The following is a 16,673-nucleotide window of genomic DNA, read 5'->3' on the forward strand; positions in this document are numbered from 1 at the left end:
ATGGTATCTATTTATATGAGAGTTTAATAGAATATTGGATGTGTTGAATTGTTGTGTGAAGTGTTGAGTCTAATTATTTTGGCCCATGTTCTTCATTTCTGTGAAGAACAAAGGAAAATGTTGAGGTGTTACTTGAGTTGTAGGATCTACGATTGGACTCACCAAATCTGTCCTAATCTATGATTCAGAAAGCCAGTGAGTGGTGAAAGAAAACAGAAGATCAATGCTTTCCCCCATAGGTACTGAAGAAAATGTCTTGCATTTTCCAACAAATATCAAATGAGAAGTTGTACTACAAAACTGTTTGCAATACTGTGGTTCTAGAAATAGAACTCCAGTGACTCAGATGGATAAAGCATACCTTCAGAATAGATCAAGACATATACCAAAGATAGCATTGAAATGGGCACCTCTTGGGAAATGAAAGCCTGGATTACCCAAAAATACCTGGTGCAGAACAGCTGAAGGCCAACTGAAAGAAATGCATCTTATAAGAAGTAAAGGACAGAGTATTGCTAAATGGAGCTGAATTATCTAAGCCTTATGCTTGAGAAGAGGATTTTATAAATGAATAATTAACATATTTACAACTCACTTTCTCCGTTACCTTCATTTTCTGATGAAAGGCAAGGCCCAGAACATTAGATTCTACACTCTTCATGACGATTGGACTTAACTAGTTTTCTTACTAGTTAATTATTGCTGACACATTGGCTCAAGTGAAGTTAAGATGTTAAATTATTGACTGTACTGGTCATCACCAGTTTTCCTGAATCCAGATCTGATCCTACCATAATTATCTGTAATGTAGAGTGAGCAGGCACTGAAAGTTAGTTACTGTTGACAATAAATTTGGCTGGCGGTCCAACAATGTATCAACAATTATCTAAATCTGTGTCTATATGTCTTATGTGTTTGTTTTCTATAACTGTCTTGATTATCTCCTTGCTGTATAATATGTTATATGTTATTTCTGTTGACCATTTCCACAGACATCTTCATACATTGACAAAACTGTTACATCTTTCAGGTCATATACTGCGTCTGTTGGCTGGTCACTTCGTTGCACTCTGTCTGCCCACTCTCTTGACACTCTACATGTCTCATTTATCACTACTGTTCTTTCTTCCCATCATGGGTCGTGTTGGCTCCTTCATTGTTCCTGATGCTGCTGTTGGTGTCATGATTGCTCTCCCCATCATTGTTATCTCTGGATTCAGTGTAAGTTCATCTTCTTTCTATAGGAAACTATCTTTATTCTTTCTATTCATCATTGATCTCTGACCTTTTTCCTTTATATTTTTGGTTTCATTTTATTTTTCATTGGGAAATATAATGGGTCAAAAATCTGAACTATTTTTTCAATTCAGATTCTACCTTTCGTTTTGTCCATGGGTAATGCACTCAGGGTTACTTGCCAATCTAAAAAAAAAACCATAATTCTTTTAAAGTTTATTTATTCTTTGCTGTTTGATCAGCATTTACTTGGAAGAATTAATCAGTTCTTTCACATGAATTTGGGTTCAAAAGTGGCTGGTGTTTAAGTCAAAACCAATTTGGACCAGTGTATTTGCCTTGTATATAGTTAGGTTAGGGATTGATGCAAGGTTTGTTCTGGTAATTATACCAGTCTTCAGTGGCTCTTTACTGTAAATCTGTCTGAAGCAAGGTTCAAATTAATGGCAAAACAAATGAAGGTGTTTGGAGAATGACATATATGGCCTAATGACAAGGTGTACTTGTGCAGATACAACACCACAATACTAGACTTGTGCAAGGTAAAGGAAACTATTATATATTAATAACATGTAACAGTCAAACAGGTTTATCGTCTTCTTTAAGCTTTTCTAAATACTTATATTGATCAATAATTTGTGTGTGACTCATCCAATATATGTTTAAGGAGAGGTCAAGTTGAGTTTAAGGTTCCTAATTAAGTTGGTGATCATTATCCTGTGGGCTATTTGGTCAGGGTATTTTGCCAAAACTTTTGTTTTAAATTTCAAAAGTTATGGATCTCTGTATATATATATAAATAAATAAAGAGTAATGGCCCCCTTTGGTCAGGAATGACCTTGGGATTGCACCTAGAAAGTTCCTCTCCAAGGCACAAGTCTGGGCAAGGTTGTTTATGGAATACCAGCAGTTGCCCGCACATACCAGCCTCTCCTCTCCATACCACTGATGTTATCCAAGGGAAAGACAAAGGCTGATACAGTTTGCCACCAGTGATGTTGCAACTCATTTCTACAACAGAGTGAACTGCAGCAGTGTGAAATAATGTGTCTTTGATTCTGGTCTGGGAATTAAACTCACTACTTCATGATTGTGAGCCAGATGCTCTAACCACTGAGCCATGTACCTTCACAAAAGTGTGAGATGCAGTCACCCACTTAAGTACAAACTAGATTTGGCATTGCTTAACTTTGGTGATCGAACAAGAACTGGCGTATTCAATGTGATAAGGCTGTAAGAACACACACATCTGTGCATAACTTATTTTTTTGTATTCTTAGCTTATAATTAATAAAAAGATAGCATGATATATCACTCCAGTATTCCATAAGTAAATACCTAGAGCAATCTTTATAGAAACCACCTAATAAGTAAATAATTAAGTACAGGAATGAATATTAAACTAATTCTATGTAATCTTCCCATTCTAATGTTGAAAATTGGTATATATACTCATTTTATCTATTCTAGTTTTAATATCATTTTTAGTAATGTTATCTTTATACAACATAATATTATTTATATACGATCATCCGTAGTACCCCATGATAATTTCCTCTGTATTAATATCATAGGTTTTATTAGCATCTTGCCCCTTTAACTGGTAATTAGCATCTTGATTTGGGGTCTTCCCCTACCCAGCCTCCTTTATAGACAGTTACTTTTACAAATCCTAAAATCCTGACACTATTTATGACCATACCCAACTATAAACTGTCAACTCATTCCTGCCCGCCATTCTAAACAGGCACTGTCCTCTAGCCTTAGATTTGGTTGTTGATGAAAAAAGACTAATAAATTAAAAATGAACCACAATCCTTTACAATCTATGACCCTAACAAACTTCATACAGTTCTTAGAAGTGTAGTATATTTTTAGCTATATTAGTAGCTAATAATGTACTCTCTTCCCCGTCTTACTCTCTTAGAGAATTTGAGTAAAATTATATTAATGTGTCCAACTGATTAAAAATTTTATTTATTTATGCAGCCGAGGATAGCCTTGCATTTAAATTGATGTAATGATTGCATTGTTCAATTAAATGGAGCCACTTGAAACTGTCATTCTACATTACCTCTTGATACTCCTGTTGCATATTTTGATTATATATATATATTATATATAGAGATATGTGTGTGTGTGTGAGTGTGTGTGTGCATATGCATACATGCATGTATGGCAAAGTGGTTAAGAATTTCATTGCTCAATTATAATGTTCTATGTTTGAAGCTACTATGTGGCATTTTAGGCTAAGATGTCTTTTACCATATTCTTGGGTTGATCTAAGTATTATTAATGAAATTAGATTGGCAGAAACTATGGAAGCTGTCCTGATGGACTCTGCTTATACTTACATGCATGCATACATACATACATACATACACACACAAACACACACACACACACACACAACACACACACACACACACACACACACACACACTCTTCATTGTTTTAATGTCCATCTTTTCATGCTTGCATAATTTGGACAGTGTTTATTGAGATGTATTTTCTTTACCAGATGCCCTTCATGTTACCAACCCTTACCTGTTTTCAAGGAAAGTAATATTTCCTCATAGCCAGACATATATATGCAGATTGTTGCAAAAGAATGACATTGTTTGTCTGACACTGACTCTTACAACTATCATGTGATAAGGAGACTTACTCCCCCCCCCCCCCACACATGCATACAAATTTAAAATAGTAAGGGTGAAAAATTGAATATTAATTTGAATATCAATTTAAAACCAGTGGTCTACATATTGAAAAATCTGAAGTTTCAGAAAAAATTATATTACATACATATAAGAGGTCTTATATGGTCTTACCACTTAGTGGTAAGACCCTAGCAGATCTTCTTCTAGCATAATGGATGTCCACTTACAAGTCATCCCTCTTATATATATATACATATACAACTGGCTTCTTTTAATTTCCATCTATCATATCCATTCACAAGGGCCAGCCTAGGGCTACAGAAAAAGACACTTACCCAAGGTGCAACACAGTGAGACTGAACCTGAAAACTGTGTTTGGGAAGCAAACTTTATAACTACACAGCCACACATGATCCTGTTTGAGAACTACGTTAAGGGAATTTGTCTCTGACTTGCTGCTTCAAAATGCACCATAAATGTTCAACTATATTAAGAATCAATTATTGTAGGGAATAGTCCAAGCAGTCTTCATCACTTTTGTGCTGACTCACAGCAGCTAATGTGTGAATCAACACATTATCATCTGGGAAGATTGCACTACTACCAGGGAACAATACTTGTAATGTAGAATGAACATGATCAGTGAACTTACTCAGATAATCTTTGGTGTTAAATTGACCATGTAGAACAACTAAAGAGTCATGTGAATTCTGTGACATGGCTATGCAAATCATCACAGAGCTACCTCCATGCTTCACTGCAGGGGTCAAATTGTCAGGATGAAGGCTTATTTGGGCTGTCTCCAGGAATAAACTTACTCTTAGGTGGGGTGGGGGGGGTGAGTAATGATTCATCAAAGATGACATTGTTCCCTTGAGCCAATGACCACTTCTGATAAGTCTTGAACTTCATTTTTTTTCTGCTTATCAGTGTTGATAAGGGATAGTTGAGGTTTAAGCAGTTGCAGCCCTCCTATGCTATACAGATTTATGGAGTACAAAACAAATGGTTTTAGTTGACACACAGGTGGTTTAGTTTTGCTGTCAGTTTAGCTGACAGTTCAATGGTTTTTACAATCACTCTCTATGAGCTTTGCCTTCTGTCCAGAATTATGCTTATTAGGGCTGGTTTTACCTTGGTTTTGGAATGTCAACATGATTTTAGAGATTTTCCTGAAACATTAAACAATTCAGTTGTTTGAAACATCAAAAATTTATGCTCTTTGAAAATCAAGTATTTAATGCATTTTTACTTATTTAAATACATAAAGCTGCAAAAAAATGAAAAACAGAGCTAGGTCATGAAATACAAAATATACATAATTCAAATGAATACATATCTACAGACGAGAACAGGTTTTACTTTGTTATGTTGCCAATAGAAAAAGTAGTGCAATAAAAAGTGATGATTTTATTATTTTATCCAACCCTTATGTGTATTAATATATGTATATATGTGTATGTGTGAGTATCTATCTGTCTGTCTGTCCGCCTGTCTGTCTCTCTGTCTGTTTGTCTATCTGTCTGTCTGTCTATCTATCTATCTGTCTGTCTGTCTGTCTGTCTATCTATGTATCTGTCTGTCTATGTATCTGTCTATCTATGTATCTGTCTGTCTGTCTATCTGTCTGTTTGTGTGTGTGTCTGTCTGTCTGACAATCAATCAATCAATCATGTTGTATTGAAGCTGAAAACAACTTCACAAACTGTTACACAGAGTTTCATATATCCGGACATCAGACAGTCATAAATATTTTGAGCAGTTGTATGGTTTATAAATGACATTAATAAACCATAATGTTGTTCTAAATATGCGTGGGTATCTAAGTCAGTTCTGTGAAACTCAGAGTAACAGTTTATGAACCCTTCAGAGTTTCAATACAACGCTATTTTACGCTGCCTTTTTTTTGTATTATAATGTGATTTTCTTCCCTGTGTTCTACAACTATGTGCACATGTGTATGTGTGTGTGTGTGTGTGTGCATATATATATACACAGTATACATTTAAACACATAAGAGGTATCATCATCATCATTGTTTAATGTCTGCTTTCCATGCTAGCATGGGTTGGACAATTTAACTGAGGACTGGCAGACCAGATGGCTGCACCAGACTCCAATCTGATCTAGTACAGTTTCTACAGAGTTCCTAACGCCAACCACTCCAAGAGTGTAGTGGGTGCTTTTATGTGCCACCGGTACGAGGGCCAGTCAGGCGGTACTGGCAGCGACCACACTCAAATGGTGCTTTTTATGTGCCACCTGCACAGGAGCCAGTGTAGCGGCACTGGCAACGACCTCGCTCGAATGTTTTTAAATTCCAAACCACTATTAGGGATAAAGTTTTGAAGGGAATGAAAAATAAAAACATTTACCATCTAACTCCTGGACCAATAGTTTCATATTTTTTTAGCAAATAAAATAATTTGCTAGGAGAAGTCTTCTTCAGCAGGTACACCTTAGATTAAATATATATACATGAGGCAATCAAGTATGTGCCCCGTGCTTATACATTCTAATTTTTCAAATCTACCATGCAAGCACAGCTCCTTGTCAGCAGTAAATAAAATGCCGGCTTTTTGATTTGAAAATTATCCAGAAAAATTATCAATGATTAATAATATCAAAGGGTAATCAGAAATATTTGAAATTTCCATTACCAGTGGCCTAGCATGTAAAAAAATTTAGTCAATAAACTATATATTATTCATATAAATATAGTGTACATTCAAACACATAAGAGGTATCCATCATAGGATTCCTTGAACGCTAGAAAGGAAAGTTAAATTCCAAACCACTATTAGGGATAAAGTTTCGAATGGAATGAAAAATAAAAACATTTACCATCTAACTCCTGGACTAATAGTTTCATATTCTTTCAGCAAATAAAATAATTTGCTAGGCGAAGTCTTTTTCAGCAGATACACCTTCGATTAAATATATATACACAAGGCAATCCAGTATATGCATATATGTATATATATGTATATAATATATATGTATATATATAGGCGTAGGAGTGGCTGTGTGGTAAGTAGCTTGCTTATGAACCACATGGTTCCAGGTTCAGTGACTTCTACTATAGCCTTGGTCTGACCAAAGCCTTGTGAGTGGATTTGGTAGACGGAAACTGAAAGAAGCCCGTCGTATATATGTATATATATATATGTATGTGTGTGTATATGTTTGTGTGTCTGTGTTTATCCCCCCAACCAATGCTGGTGTGTTTACATCCCCGTAACTTAGCAGTTCAGCAAAAGAGACCGATAGAATAAGTACTAGGCTTACAAAGAATAAGTCCTGGGGTCGATTTGCTTAACTAAAGGTGGTACTCCAGCATGGCCACAGTCACATGACTGAAACAATCATGTAAACTGTTTTTAACATTTTCTTATTATTATCAGAGAATGTATATATGTATTTTAATACTTTTGATAATCTTTTCTAAAAAAACCGGTCAAGTGAATAAACATCTTTAAAATTGCATTTTTAAACCTTCTTTCATATATATTTCCACTCACATATATATTTCCACTTACAACTTCACTTTGTTATGTATATATATATATATATATGTATGTATGTATGTGTATATGTATACATATATATATAGGCATGTCACAGTTGCAGGCATGTTAAGAAGCTTACTTTAGTACAGTGTGGTTTCAGATTCAGTTCCTCTACATGGTGCCTTGAGCAAATGTCTTCTACAATACCCTTGCATTGACCAATGCTTTATGAATAAATTTGATTGATGGAAACTGTGGTAGCTTGCTCCATATATTTATGTGTTAGTATCTTTATGTTTGTACTTCCCTCTACTTCACAACAGGTGAAATAAAGTACTACTAAAGCACTGGGGGTAAAGTAAATGTTAAAAGAAACAAAAGAAAACCTGATGTCGAGCCTATGTTAGGAAAAAAATTCATCATAAATATTGTTGTATTTATTGGGGGGAAAGTGATGAAGTGGTGGAACTGTTAGAGACGACCAAAATTCCTTGTGGCAAGCTAAGGCTCCTTTTATTCAGAGTTCCCCCAGGGTCGTTAAAATAAAGTACGTGTGAAGTAAAGGAGTCACATTGACTAACTCTCTCTATTTAAAATTGCTGTCCCTTATGCCTAAATTAGAAAAATTATTATTATTAATGTTGTACTTTTTATTGTTTTTTTTGTTATTATTGTTACTAATGATTAGATATATTCTTTTTTTTAGGCTAATATATGGATAGTCAGCAGTGGCCTGAAGAAATTAGTTGGCATTTTATCTGTAGTCACTCTTATTGGCTTTGCGGTGATATTATTCACTGACTATGGCTTCCCTTACAGCCTTGATGACAAGAAACCAGCTTATCAACGTCTGATGATGAAAGTAAGACTTCATACTGTTGCTGTTATTTTTGCTGTTGTTGTTTAGTTCTAAATCAGCCCCAATCAAGCATAACTATCCATGCCATTGTTTTAGAAGTACCAAGTATACATTGTGCAATGTGACCATTTTACGATGGTAGTGTGGGTGTGATTTGAGGGAAATTTGGCTACCCTATCTTGTAGGTTAGCTTGTAAGACCTCATATTTGATATCATACTTTTCCTTCTTTATAATATCTGGGTTATTTTTAAAATCTAAAATGCTAAACATAACAAAAGCAACAGAATTGCTGTAGGATTGTTGTTGTTTAGCTCCTGGTGGGTTCTGATCGTTCAAATACGATGTAGCCATGATCATCTAATCGTTTTCTGAGGTACAGTCCACCCAAGACTACATTTCTCAATGTGCCTTTTGTAGTATTATGAAATGCTATCTGCAGGAAATTTAGTTGGTTGCTATTCCTAGTAAGTTGAGTAAACTGCATTGTGACTCCATCATTAGTTCAAATCACTGTGCTGGTCTACTGACTTCAAGAGTTCATTGTTTCTACCCTATGGCACCATTTTACATTTAATTGGATTGAATTACTAAAGAGTCAAGTCTGTTGGTTACAACACAATGCAGAGTTAGAGACAAGATACCAGCTTCTGACTTTATGTCTTGTTAGCTGCTATCATCATCACCACCACCACCGCTGCCACGGACCCCCCCCCCCACCATCATAATTTAACATCATTTTCCATGCTGGCATGGGTTGGGCAGTTTGACTGAAGTCTGGAAAGCCAGTGGTTGCACCAGGCTCCAATCTGATCTGGCAATGTTTCTACAGCTGGATGCCCTTTCTAACGCCAACCACTCTGAGAGTGTAGTGGGTACTTTTTATGTGCCACTGGTACAGGAACCAGTCAGGCGGGCCTGGCATTGATCACATTTGGATAGTGCCTAGCTTTAAAGTTAATAAAGGTATTTATCAACTTGTAATGCTGAGTTCAAACCCTACTGATGATTTGGAAAAACTAGTACAGTATTCAGCTGGCCATCTTTGCCATTGGATCCTTGACCAGTTCTTATTACAGGCTGCGTGTGAGAGATGGTTTTCAGAACCTCATTCTATGTTAAACACCACCATACACTGACATTTGATCCCAGGAAAGATGTCTTTCCCCACTATATGATGTTGTGACCACTCCTTGTATTCTCTCTGTTAAGTAAACACATTTTACTGTTCAAGTTAGTAGGTTAATTGGTACCATTCCTACTTCATAGGAAACCCATGTTGACAGTAAACTATTAAAGTGGAGAGAAGTGAAATAAAAAAAAAAACTTGATGACAATTGTAAACTACTAAACCTATCTTGTATATTGAATGTTCAATTTGAATTAAAAACTTTGTAGTGGCTCTGCAGCTGGGATGTAGACAGTAAATTGGCAGTGTTGTTCTCAGTGTTGCTGCTTGGTAGATGGACTGTTTGTCGATAGACAATAGGCTAAGAGACAATTTACAGACAGGACAATTGTGTGGTATGGTGCAAAGTCCTGTTGCCAGACATAGGGTGTTCCAGCAACCACTCCCTTGACCCAGGGCAGCACAACCTCCTCCAACCACTTGATGTAGGCCTCTGTGTTGAGTCTGATGCCATGTGGAAATTGTCTGCACATGTTGCTGCTCTGGGTTACCAACAGTGTTAGTATGTTGCTAGTGTTGTTACAGTGGTTTGCCAGTGTTACATTGCTAGTGTTGTTACAGTTGGTCGCCAGTATAACTGCAGGTTTGCCAGCATTGCATTGCCAGTATTGTTACAGTGTGTTGCTAGTTTCATTATGGTGAATTGCTAGTGTTGCTGCAGCAGCTGGCTTACAAAGCATTGCAAAGGGGACTGCCAATATTGTTATTGTGTCTATGTTCCTGCAGTGGTTTGCCAATGTTGTTGTCCATATTGCAGCAGTGAGTTATGAACATTGCAGCAGTTGGTTACCAGTGTTCTAGCAGTAGATTGCCACTATCATCAATTAGACAAACTTTAATGAGAAGTATAAAACTAGTTTTCTAATTAGCTTATATAACACAACTATCTGAAATCTTTGTAGCTTTTCTTGTTATTTCTTTCATTTAATTTTTTTACGACTTTTTTTTTCTTCAACCATTCTTCATACTGACTTTTGAAGATTGGTTTTAGTATTTGAACATTTGCATATTTTTAATACATCTATGATTTTTTCACTATTGGAAATCTTCCTTCTCATTCTTAATAATCAACTCAATTGTGAAATGTGAGAAGAATTTGTTTTAAACAGCTCCAGTGTTCTAAACCTATAAACCTTTAGTCATTTATTGTGAGCACACTAGGCTCAACACTATTCTGCCATTTATAACAGGTATTAAATAAAATCTTAATATGATTTTTTGGTTTAAAAAGTTTGTCTTGCAGCTACTCGGTTTTGAGTTTGATCCCACTGCAGAGCATCTTTGGGCAAAAGTCTTCCACAAAAGCTTTGTGCTTGTCAAAGCCTTGCTTAGAAACCCTTCAAAGAGACCACTCCTGTTTTGAGGTGGAAGACTCATTTCATCACCTGTTTTAGCACTTGAATGTGGCCTGTGGTGTCTTAAATGCAATTTACCCTTTGGCAACCCTTTTGGGTTATCATCTAGTCTTTTGGCTAGTCTCTGACCTGATGATAACTTCTGCCTTTCCTTCCAAGTTTTGGAAGCACCTAAAAGAGGCATATTAGTTTACCCTTCCTCCTCTGACTATGCCAGAAAAAAAAAATGGTAAAAGCATGGATTGTTGTGATAATTTTATGTTTTCTTTTTCTTTATAAGCTGTTTTATCTTTATCTTTTTTCTTACAGCATATTCGAAGACGATTTCATGATGCGCAAGGTAATGTAAGTCACACAGATTCTGGTATATGGTTTATATCACTGGATCACAATGGTTTAAAAGGAGTTCGTGAAGCACAGCCAGAAGCTTTCAAAAGTTGTGTAGAGTTGAAATGTGAAGGACCTTATTGTGGCTGGCCATATTATTACCCAATGCTCTGGATTATTGATCTCAGGTAACAACAGTCTGTCAATCAATGCATGGTTTTAGTATTAATATCTAGACTGAGGTGCATGTAGAATTGTAGGTGATTGACTGTATCAGTGGTACTTAATTTGCTGATGCTGGATGACATATAAGGTAAAAAAGACTTTTACCTTATATGTCACCTGTGCCAGTGTCACATAAAAGCACCTGTTGTACCTAGAACAACTTTGTTTAAAAATCTACTCAATCAGGGCTAATCTGAGACTATATAACAGTAACACCAACAGTTTTCCAGCAACAGTAGTAGATAGAATTTAAAAGTTTATGTATCTATTTTGCTCAGAAATGTTCAGAAATGCCTGTGTGTTTCATATTCTATTTCTGTTATATTTTCACTGATTTCACTGGTACATGATGAAAATTCAATTGGTATTTCTTTTTTTTTTTTTGCAGAATATTTCCCCATTTAACTAATTACTCAGTTTTGATATTTTTATTTTGTTATTTTGTTGATATTTCTATTTGTTATTTTGTTTTCATGCAGGAAATCCGCCTACATCTTACTCAACACAGAATTGCGTTCCCCTTCGGTTGAAGTTAAACTGGAAAATCGAAAAAAACTTTCTGCTAAGGAGGTGGAACTAACATTCTCAGTTATAGGTAAGTGTTAATAGCCACTCTTTACATATTTAAGAGTCAACAACTACTTTATACATCATCATCATCATCATCGTTTAACGTCTGCTTTCCATGCTGGCATGGGTTGGACGATTTGACTGAGGACTGGTGAACCAGATGGCTACACCAGGCTCCAATCTGATCTGGCAGAGTTTCTACAGCTGGATGCCTTTCCTAATGCCAACCACTCTGAGAGTGTAGTGGGTGCTTTTATGTGTCACCGGCACGAGGGCCAGTCAAGTGGTACTGGCGACAGCCACGCTCAAATGATGTTTTTTATGTGCCACCTGCACAGGGTCCACGGGTTCTGGTCTCACTTGGCTTGCCAGGTCTTCTCAAGCACAGCATATTTCCATAGCTTACACTGGGTACATCGTATAGAGTTTCTACCTATGCCTTTTCTACAGACCAAGCAGGGCCATCTACCTGAAGGGATTTATGGTTTGTCTGCCTTCCTACTTATTAGGACTTTGGTTTTAGCTAGGTTGACTCTAAGGCCCTTTGATTCTAATCCTTGCTTCCACACCTGAAACTTCTCCTCTTGTTCTGATAGTGACTCAGCAATTAGAGCAAGGTCATCAACATATAGGAGCTCCCAGGAGCATCCTGTCTTAAATTCCTCTGTTATTGCCTGGAGCACTATGATAAATAGGAGGGGGATGAGGGCTGAACGTTGGTGGACCCCTACACCAACCTGGAATTCTTCACTGTACTTGTTGCCAACCCTCACCTTACTGACAGCGTCCTTGTACATGGCTTGCACAGCTCTCACTAACCACTCATCTATCCCTAGTTTTCTCATTGACCACCAGATAAGGGATCGGGAGACCCTGTCAAAGGCTTTCTCCATGTCAGCAAAAGCTAGGTACAGAGGTTTATCTTTGGTTAGGTATTTCTCCTGCAGTTGTCTTACCAGAAATATATCATCAGTGGTACTTTTCACTGGCACAAACCCAAACTGCATCTCATCTAAACTGACTCTCTCCCTAATTTTTTGGGCTATGACCCTCTCTGTGACCCTCATTACTTGATCCAACAACTTGATACCCCTGCAATTATTTGTATCTAAAGCGTCACCTTTACCTTTGTAGCAGTTGACTATGGTGGTGCTACATCAGTCATTGGGTGTGACTCCTTCATGTATCACCTGGTTGACTATATGGGTAACTAGGCTATAGCCAACACTGCCAGATATTTTGAGCATCTCTGCAGTGATTCCTGATGGGCTGGGGTTTTTCCCTGTCTTCATACTGTTAATTGCTTTATCTACCAAGGCACTGTCAGTTCGGAAAGCTGGTCCCTCTGTTGGGTTGGCATTCGGCAGGCTCTCTTTCTCCCATTCATTCTCTTTATTTAGCAGCCTTTCATAGTGGTGTCTCGAAACCTCTCTCTTTGCAGCCTTGTTTAATGCAAGTGAACCATCATCCATGTGAACACATTTCTCTCCTATGACATCATGATTCTCTCTCACACACTGTCTTGCAACACGAAATACCTCAAGTCTTTGGTCCTCAGGGTGCAGAACATTGGCAAATTTTTTCTTATCTGCTTGCCCTCTGGCTAAATAAACTTGTCTCCTAGCTTCCCTTCTGGCAGTCTGATACAATTCCCTGCTACCACCATTCTTCCAGTCCTTCCAAGCCTGTTTCTTTTCCCTAATAGCCCTGTCAACAACATTGTTCCACCACCACGTTATTTTGGGTCGAGAGGGGACTTTGCACCATCCACAGATCTAGTCAGTGGCCCTCAGCAGATTTTCCCGTAGAAACCTCCAGTTGTCTTCTACATCGTGTGAAGCTATATCCCCTTCTATTTCGTCAAAGGCTTTGGGTAATATGTCTCTAAATCTCTATCTATTCGCAGGATCTTTAAACTTCCAGACCCTTCTCCTCCATACTGGTCATCTTCTGGGCATTCATTTAGCCCTGATCCTGAAGGCACTAACTACCAATCTATGTTGTGGGGTATACATTCTTTGCCTGGGAAGGTTTTGGCATTTATAAGCAGCCATCTTTCCCTTTTCTTGGTGAGGATGTAGTCAGTTTGACTAGTGTGTCTACCAGATCGGTAGGTGACTAGGTGACTGGCAGGTTTCCTGAAGTTAGTATTGCAAACCGTGGCCTCCATGTACGCCATGGAAGTCCCCTGTATGTTGTCCAACATGTCCATTGAAGTCACCAGCCACAAAGAGAAGGTCCCTGTCATTCATGAACGAGGTAGTCAGCAAGAGGATGTCATAAAATCGGTCTTTCTGTCCATCAGGTAGCCCATGTTGAGGGGCATAGGCCGAAATAATAGTTGCTAACCCATGATGAATCGCTAATCTAATCTTAAATATTCTGTCACATACTCTGACCACCTCAATTACCTTATCAAAGCATTTCTCCTCAAGGAGTATACCCACGCCCCCGACACCGTCAGTGTTCCCTGCCCTAAATTTACATTTGTTGTTAGTGTTGTTACTGATACTACTGTTACTATTTGTAGTTTCACTGTCCACTTATTGACTGCAATATTTCACTCATATACTGACATATATAGAATATAGTGTTTAAATGGTGACATCTTGTCATCATTAAATTCTATTTATTTATTTTAGCTGTGAATTTATTTATTATAGCTGTCAATATGTGATTTTACATCTTTTCCTTTTTCTTAATTCTGAGGATCTTCACTTTCTCTGTCTGTCTGTTTGCCTGTTTGTCTCTCTCTTTTGTTTGACAGTTGGTCTGTTTCACCAATCTTAATGTTTAGTGCATTACACAAACATCATTATGCACTTAATTCATTCATGTTTTCCATGCCAGAATGGGTGAGATAAATATTATTGAGATTTGTTTTACAGCCAGATGTCCTAGTCACTAACCCATGCCTGTTTTCCAAGCACTGAATTCTTTTTTTATTCCACTTGGTTTTGGAGGTGCAAAGTGAATGGATGATTTGTTGATAGGCGAACTAAAAATAACATCTCTGCACTTAATTTGCAATTTTATAGAAACAAGTACAAATGTAAACAAACTCAGACACACATGCATGTACATGCATACACACACACACAATCTCTCTCTTTCTCTCTCACACACACACATGCATGATGACCTTTCATTTGCCATCTACAAAACCCCCCACAAGGTTTTGATTGGTCCAGAGCTGTAGTAGAAAACCCATGTCCAGTGTGCTGTGCAGTGGGACGGAACCGGAAACCATTGGGCAGTGACTTTCTCACATCTAATTATATATTTGAAACTGAGTAGAAAATACAATAGTGATTTTTAAGAAAGATTGCTTTAATTTATAGGAGCAGACATTGCTGTATGGTTTGAGGTTTGCTACCCAGCCAAATGGGTCTTGGTTCAGTCCCACTATTGCTCCTTGGGCAAGTGCCTTACTATAGTCCTGAGCTGACCAAAGATTTGTGAATGGATTTGGTCAACGAAACTAAAAGAACTTGTATATGAGTGTGTGTGGTTGTGTTTCCTTGTCTTGACATCAAGTGATAGTTGTAAATGAGTGTCACTGTCATATAAGCAGTGTCATTAATTTCCAGTATTCTGCAAGAATGTGCCTGGCCATGGGAAAATATTGACTTAAAAGTAGGTGAGGGTTGGCAACAGGAAGGATATGTAAAAGCATCCATTACACTCTCAGAGTGGTTGGCGTTAGGGAGGGCATCCAGCCATAGAAAACCATGCCAAATGAGATAGGAGTCTGGTGCAGCCATCCAGTTTACCAACTCCTGTCAAACCGTCCAACCCTTGCATCATGGACAATGGATGTTAAATGATGATGATGATAATAAAAATGTATACCCAGTTTACACTGAGTAAGGCATAGTTTTCTTGTTTGAAGTGTCACTCATTCAGTTGTTCATGCCATAAGTGTAATATGAAAAAATTATGACTAAATTTTATGCCACACACACATATTGGACCACCAAATCTTTAAAGGTGTGTGTGTGCATAAATTGACGGAGTTAGGTTTCTGTATACGCTTGGGTGTATAGAAATAAGTGAGCGGTCAAAGGGAGATAAATCTTTCGTGCTGTTATCACCCTTGAATATTGTGTTATCTAAAAAAAAAAAAAAGAAAAAAAAAGAAACGTCGAGTTTTAAATATAATTTAATACTTTACTCCACTTTTTCTGAATCTTTATTTTCTGGGTTCGAATACTGCTCAGATACACTTTGCCTTCGGGGATGATAAAATAAAATAGTCAAATTCTGTGGGCAGTTCAGTGTGTCTACATTCTGCTCAAAATTGCTGTCTTAGTGTCTAAATTAGAAATCTTTCTAACAAAATATTAACACAAAATATGACGGTGTGTGTGTGGTTTTTAATGGCCGCAGTGGATTTATCAGGATGTAATTGTTGTAGTCTCATTATTTGATCACAGATCAAACCGTTGAACAAATTCAGTTGGGAAATGTATGTGTTATCACTGAAAAAGGTTAAAAGAATCTCAACCCATTATGTATCCACTTCTCTTCATGGTATCCTTAATAGTGTCTGTATTAGCGCAACAGCAGTTGAGCAGACTCTAATGAATGGCATTCCAATAGTTCGTATCACTGTAACTGTTAATATTGCTTATCCTCAAGTTGGTCCTAATTGAGTGGATCTATGATCATAGGCATTCTAGTTATGATCATCTGCCTATTTTTTAAGTATGGTGTAACCTGGTATACATTAGTTGTGTTCATT

The 16,673-nt window shown here is 37.2% G+C and overlaps 1 protein-coding gene across 1 annotated transcript in view; it reads left to right on the top strand.

The window, feature by feature from the left end:
• The window catches only part of LOC115210286 (endoplasmic reticulum metallopeptidase 1), an 85,959-nt gene that overhangs the window by 56,879 nt on the left and 12,407 nt on the right, over positions 1-16,673 (top strand). The window contains exons 9-12 of the mRNA XM_029778789.2: positions 1,031-1,221; positions 8,112-8,267; positions 11,117-11,322; positions 11,839-11,954. Coding sequence (XP_029634649.1) covers positions 1,031-1,221; positions 8,112-8,267; positions 11,117-11,322; positions 11,839-11,954 — 669 coding nt within the window. The remainder of the gene's footprint in view (positions 1-1,030; positions 1,222-8,111; positions 8,268-11,116; positions 11,323-11,838; positions 11,955-16,673) is intronic.

Source organism: Octopus sinensis, linkage group LG4 (assembly GCF_006345805.1).
Source record: "Octopus sinensis linkage group LG4, ASM634580v1, whole genome shotgun sequence".
In the NCBI taxonomy this organism is placed as follows: domain Eukaryota; kingdom Metazoa; phylum Mollusca; class Cephalopoda; order Octopoda; family Octopodidae; genus Octopus; species Octopus sinensis.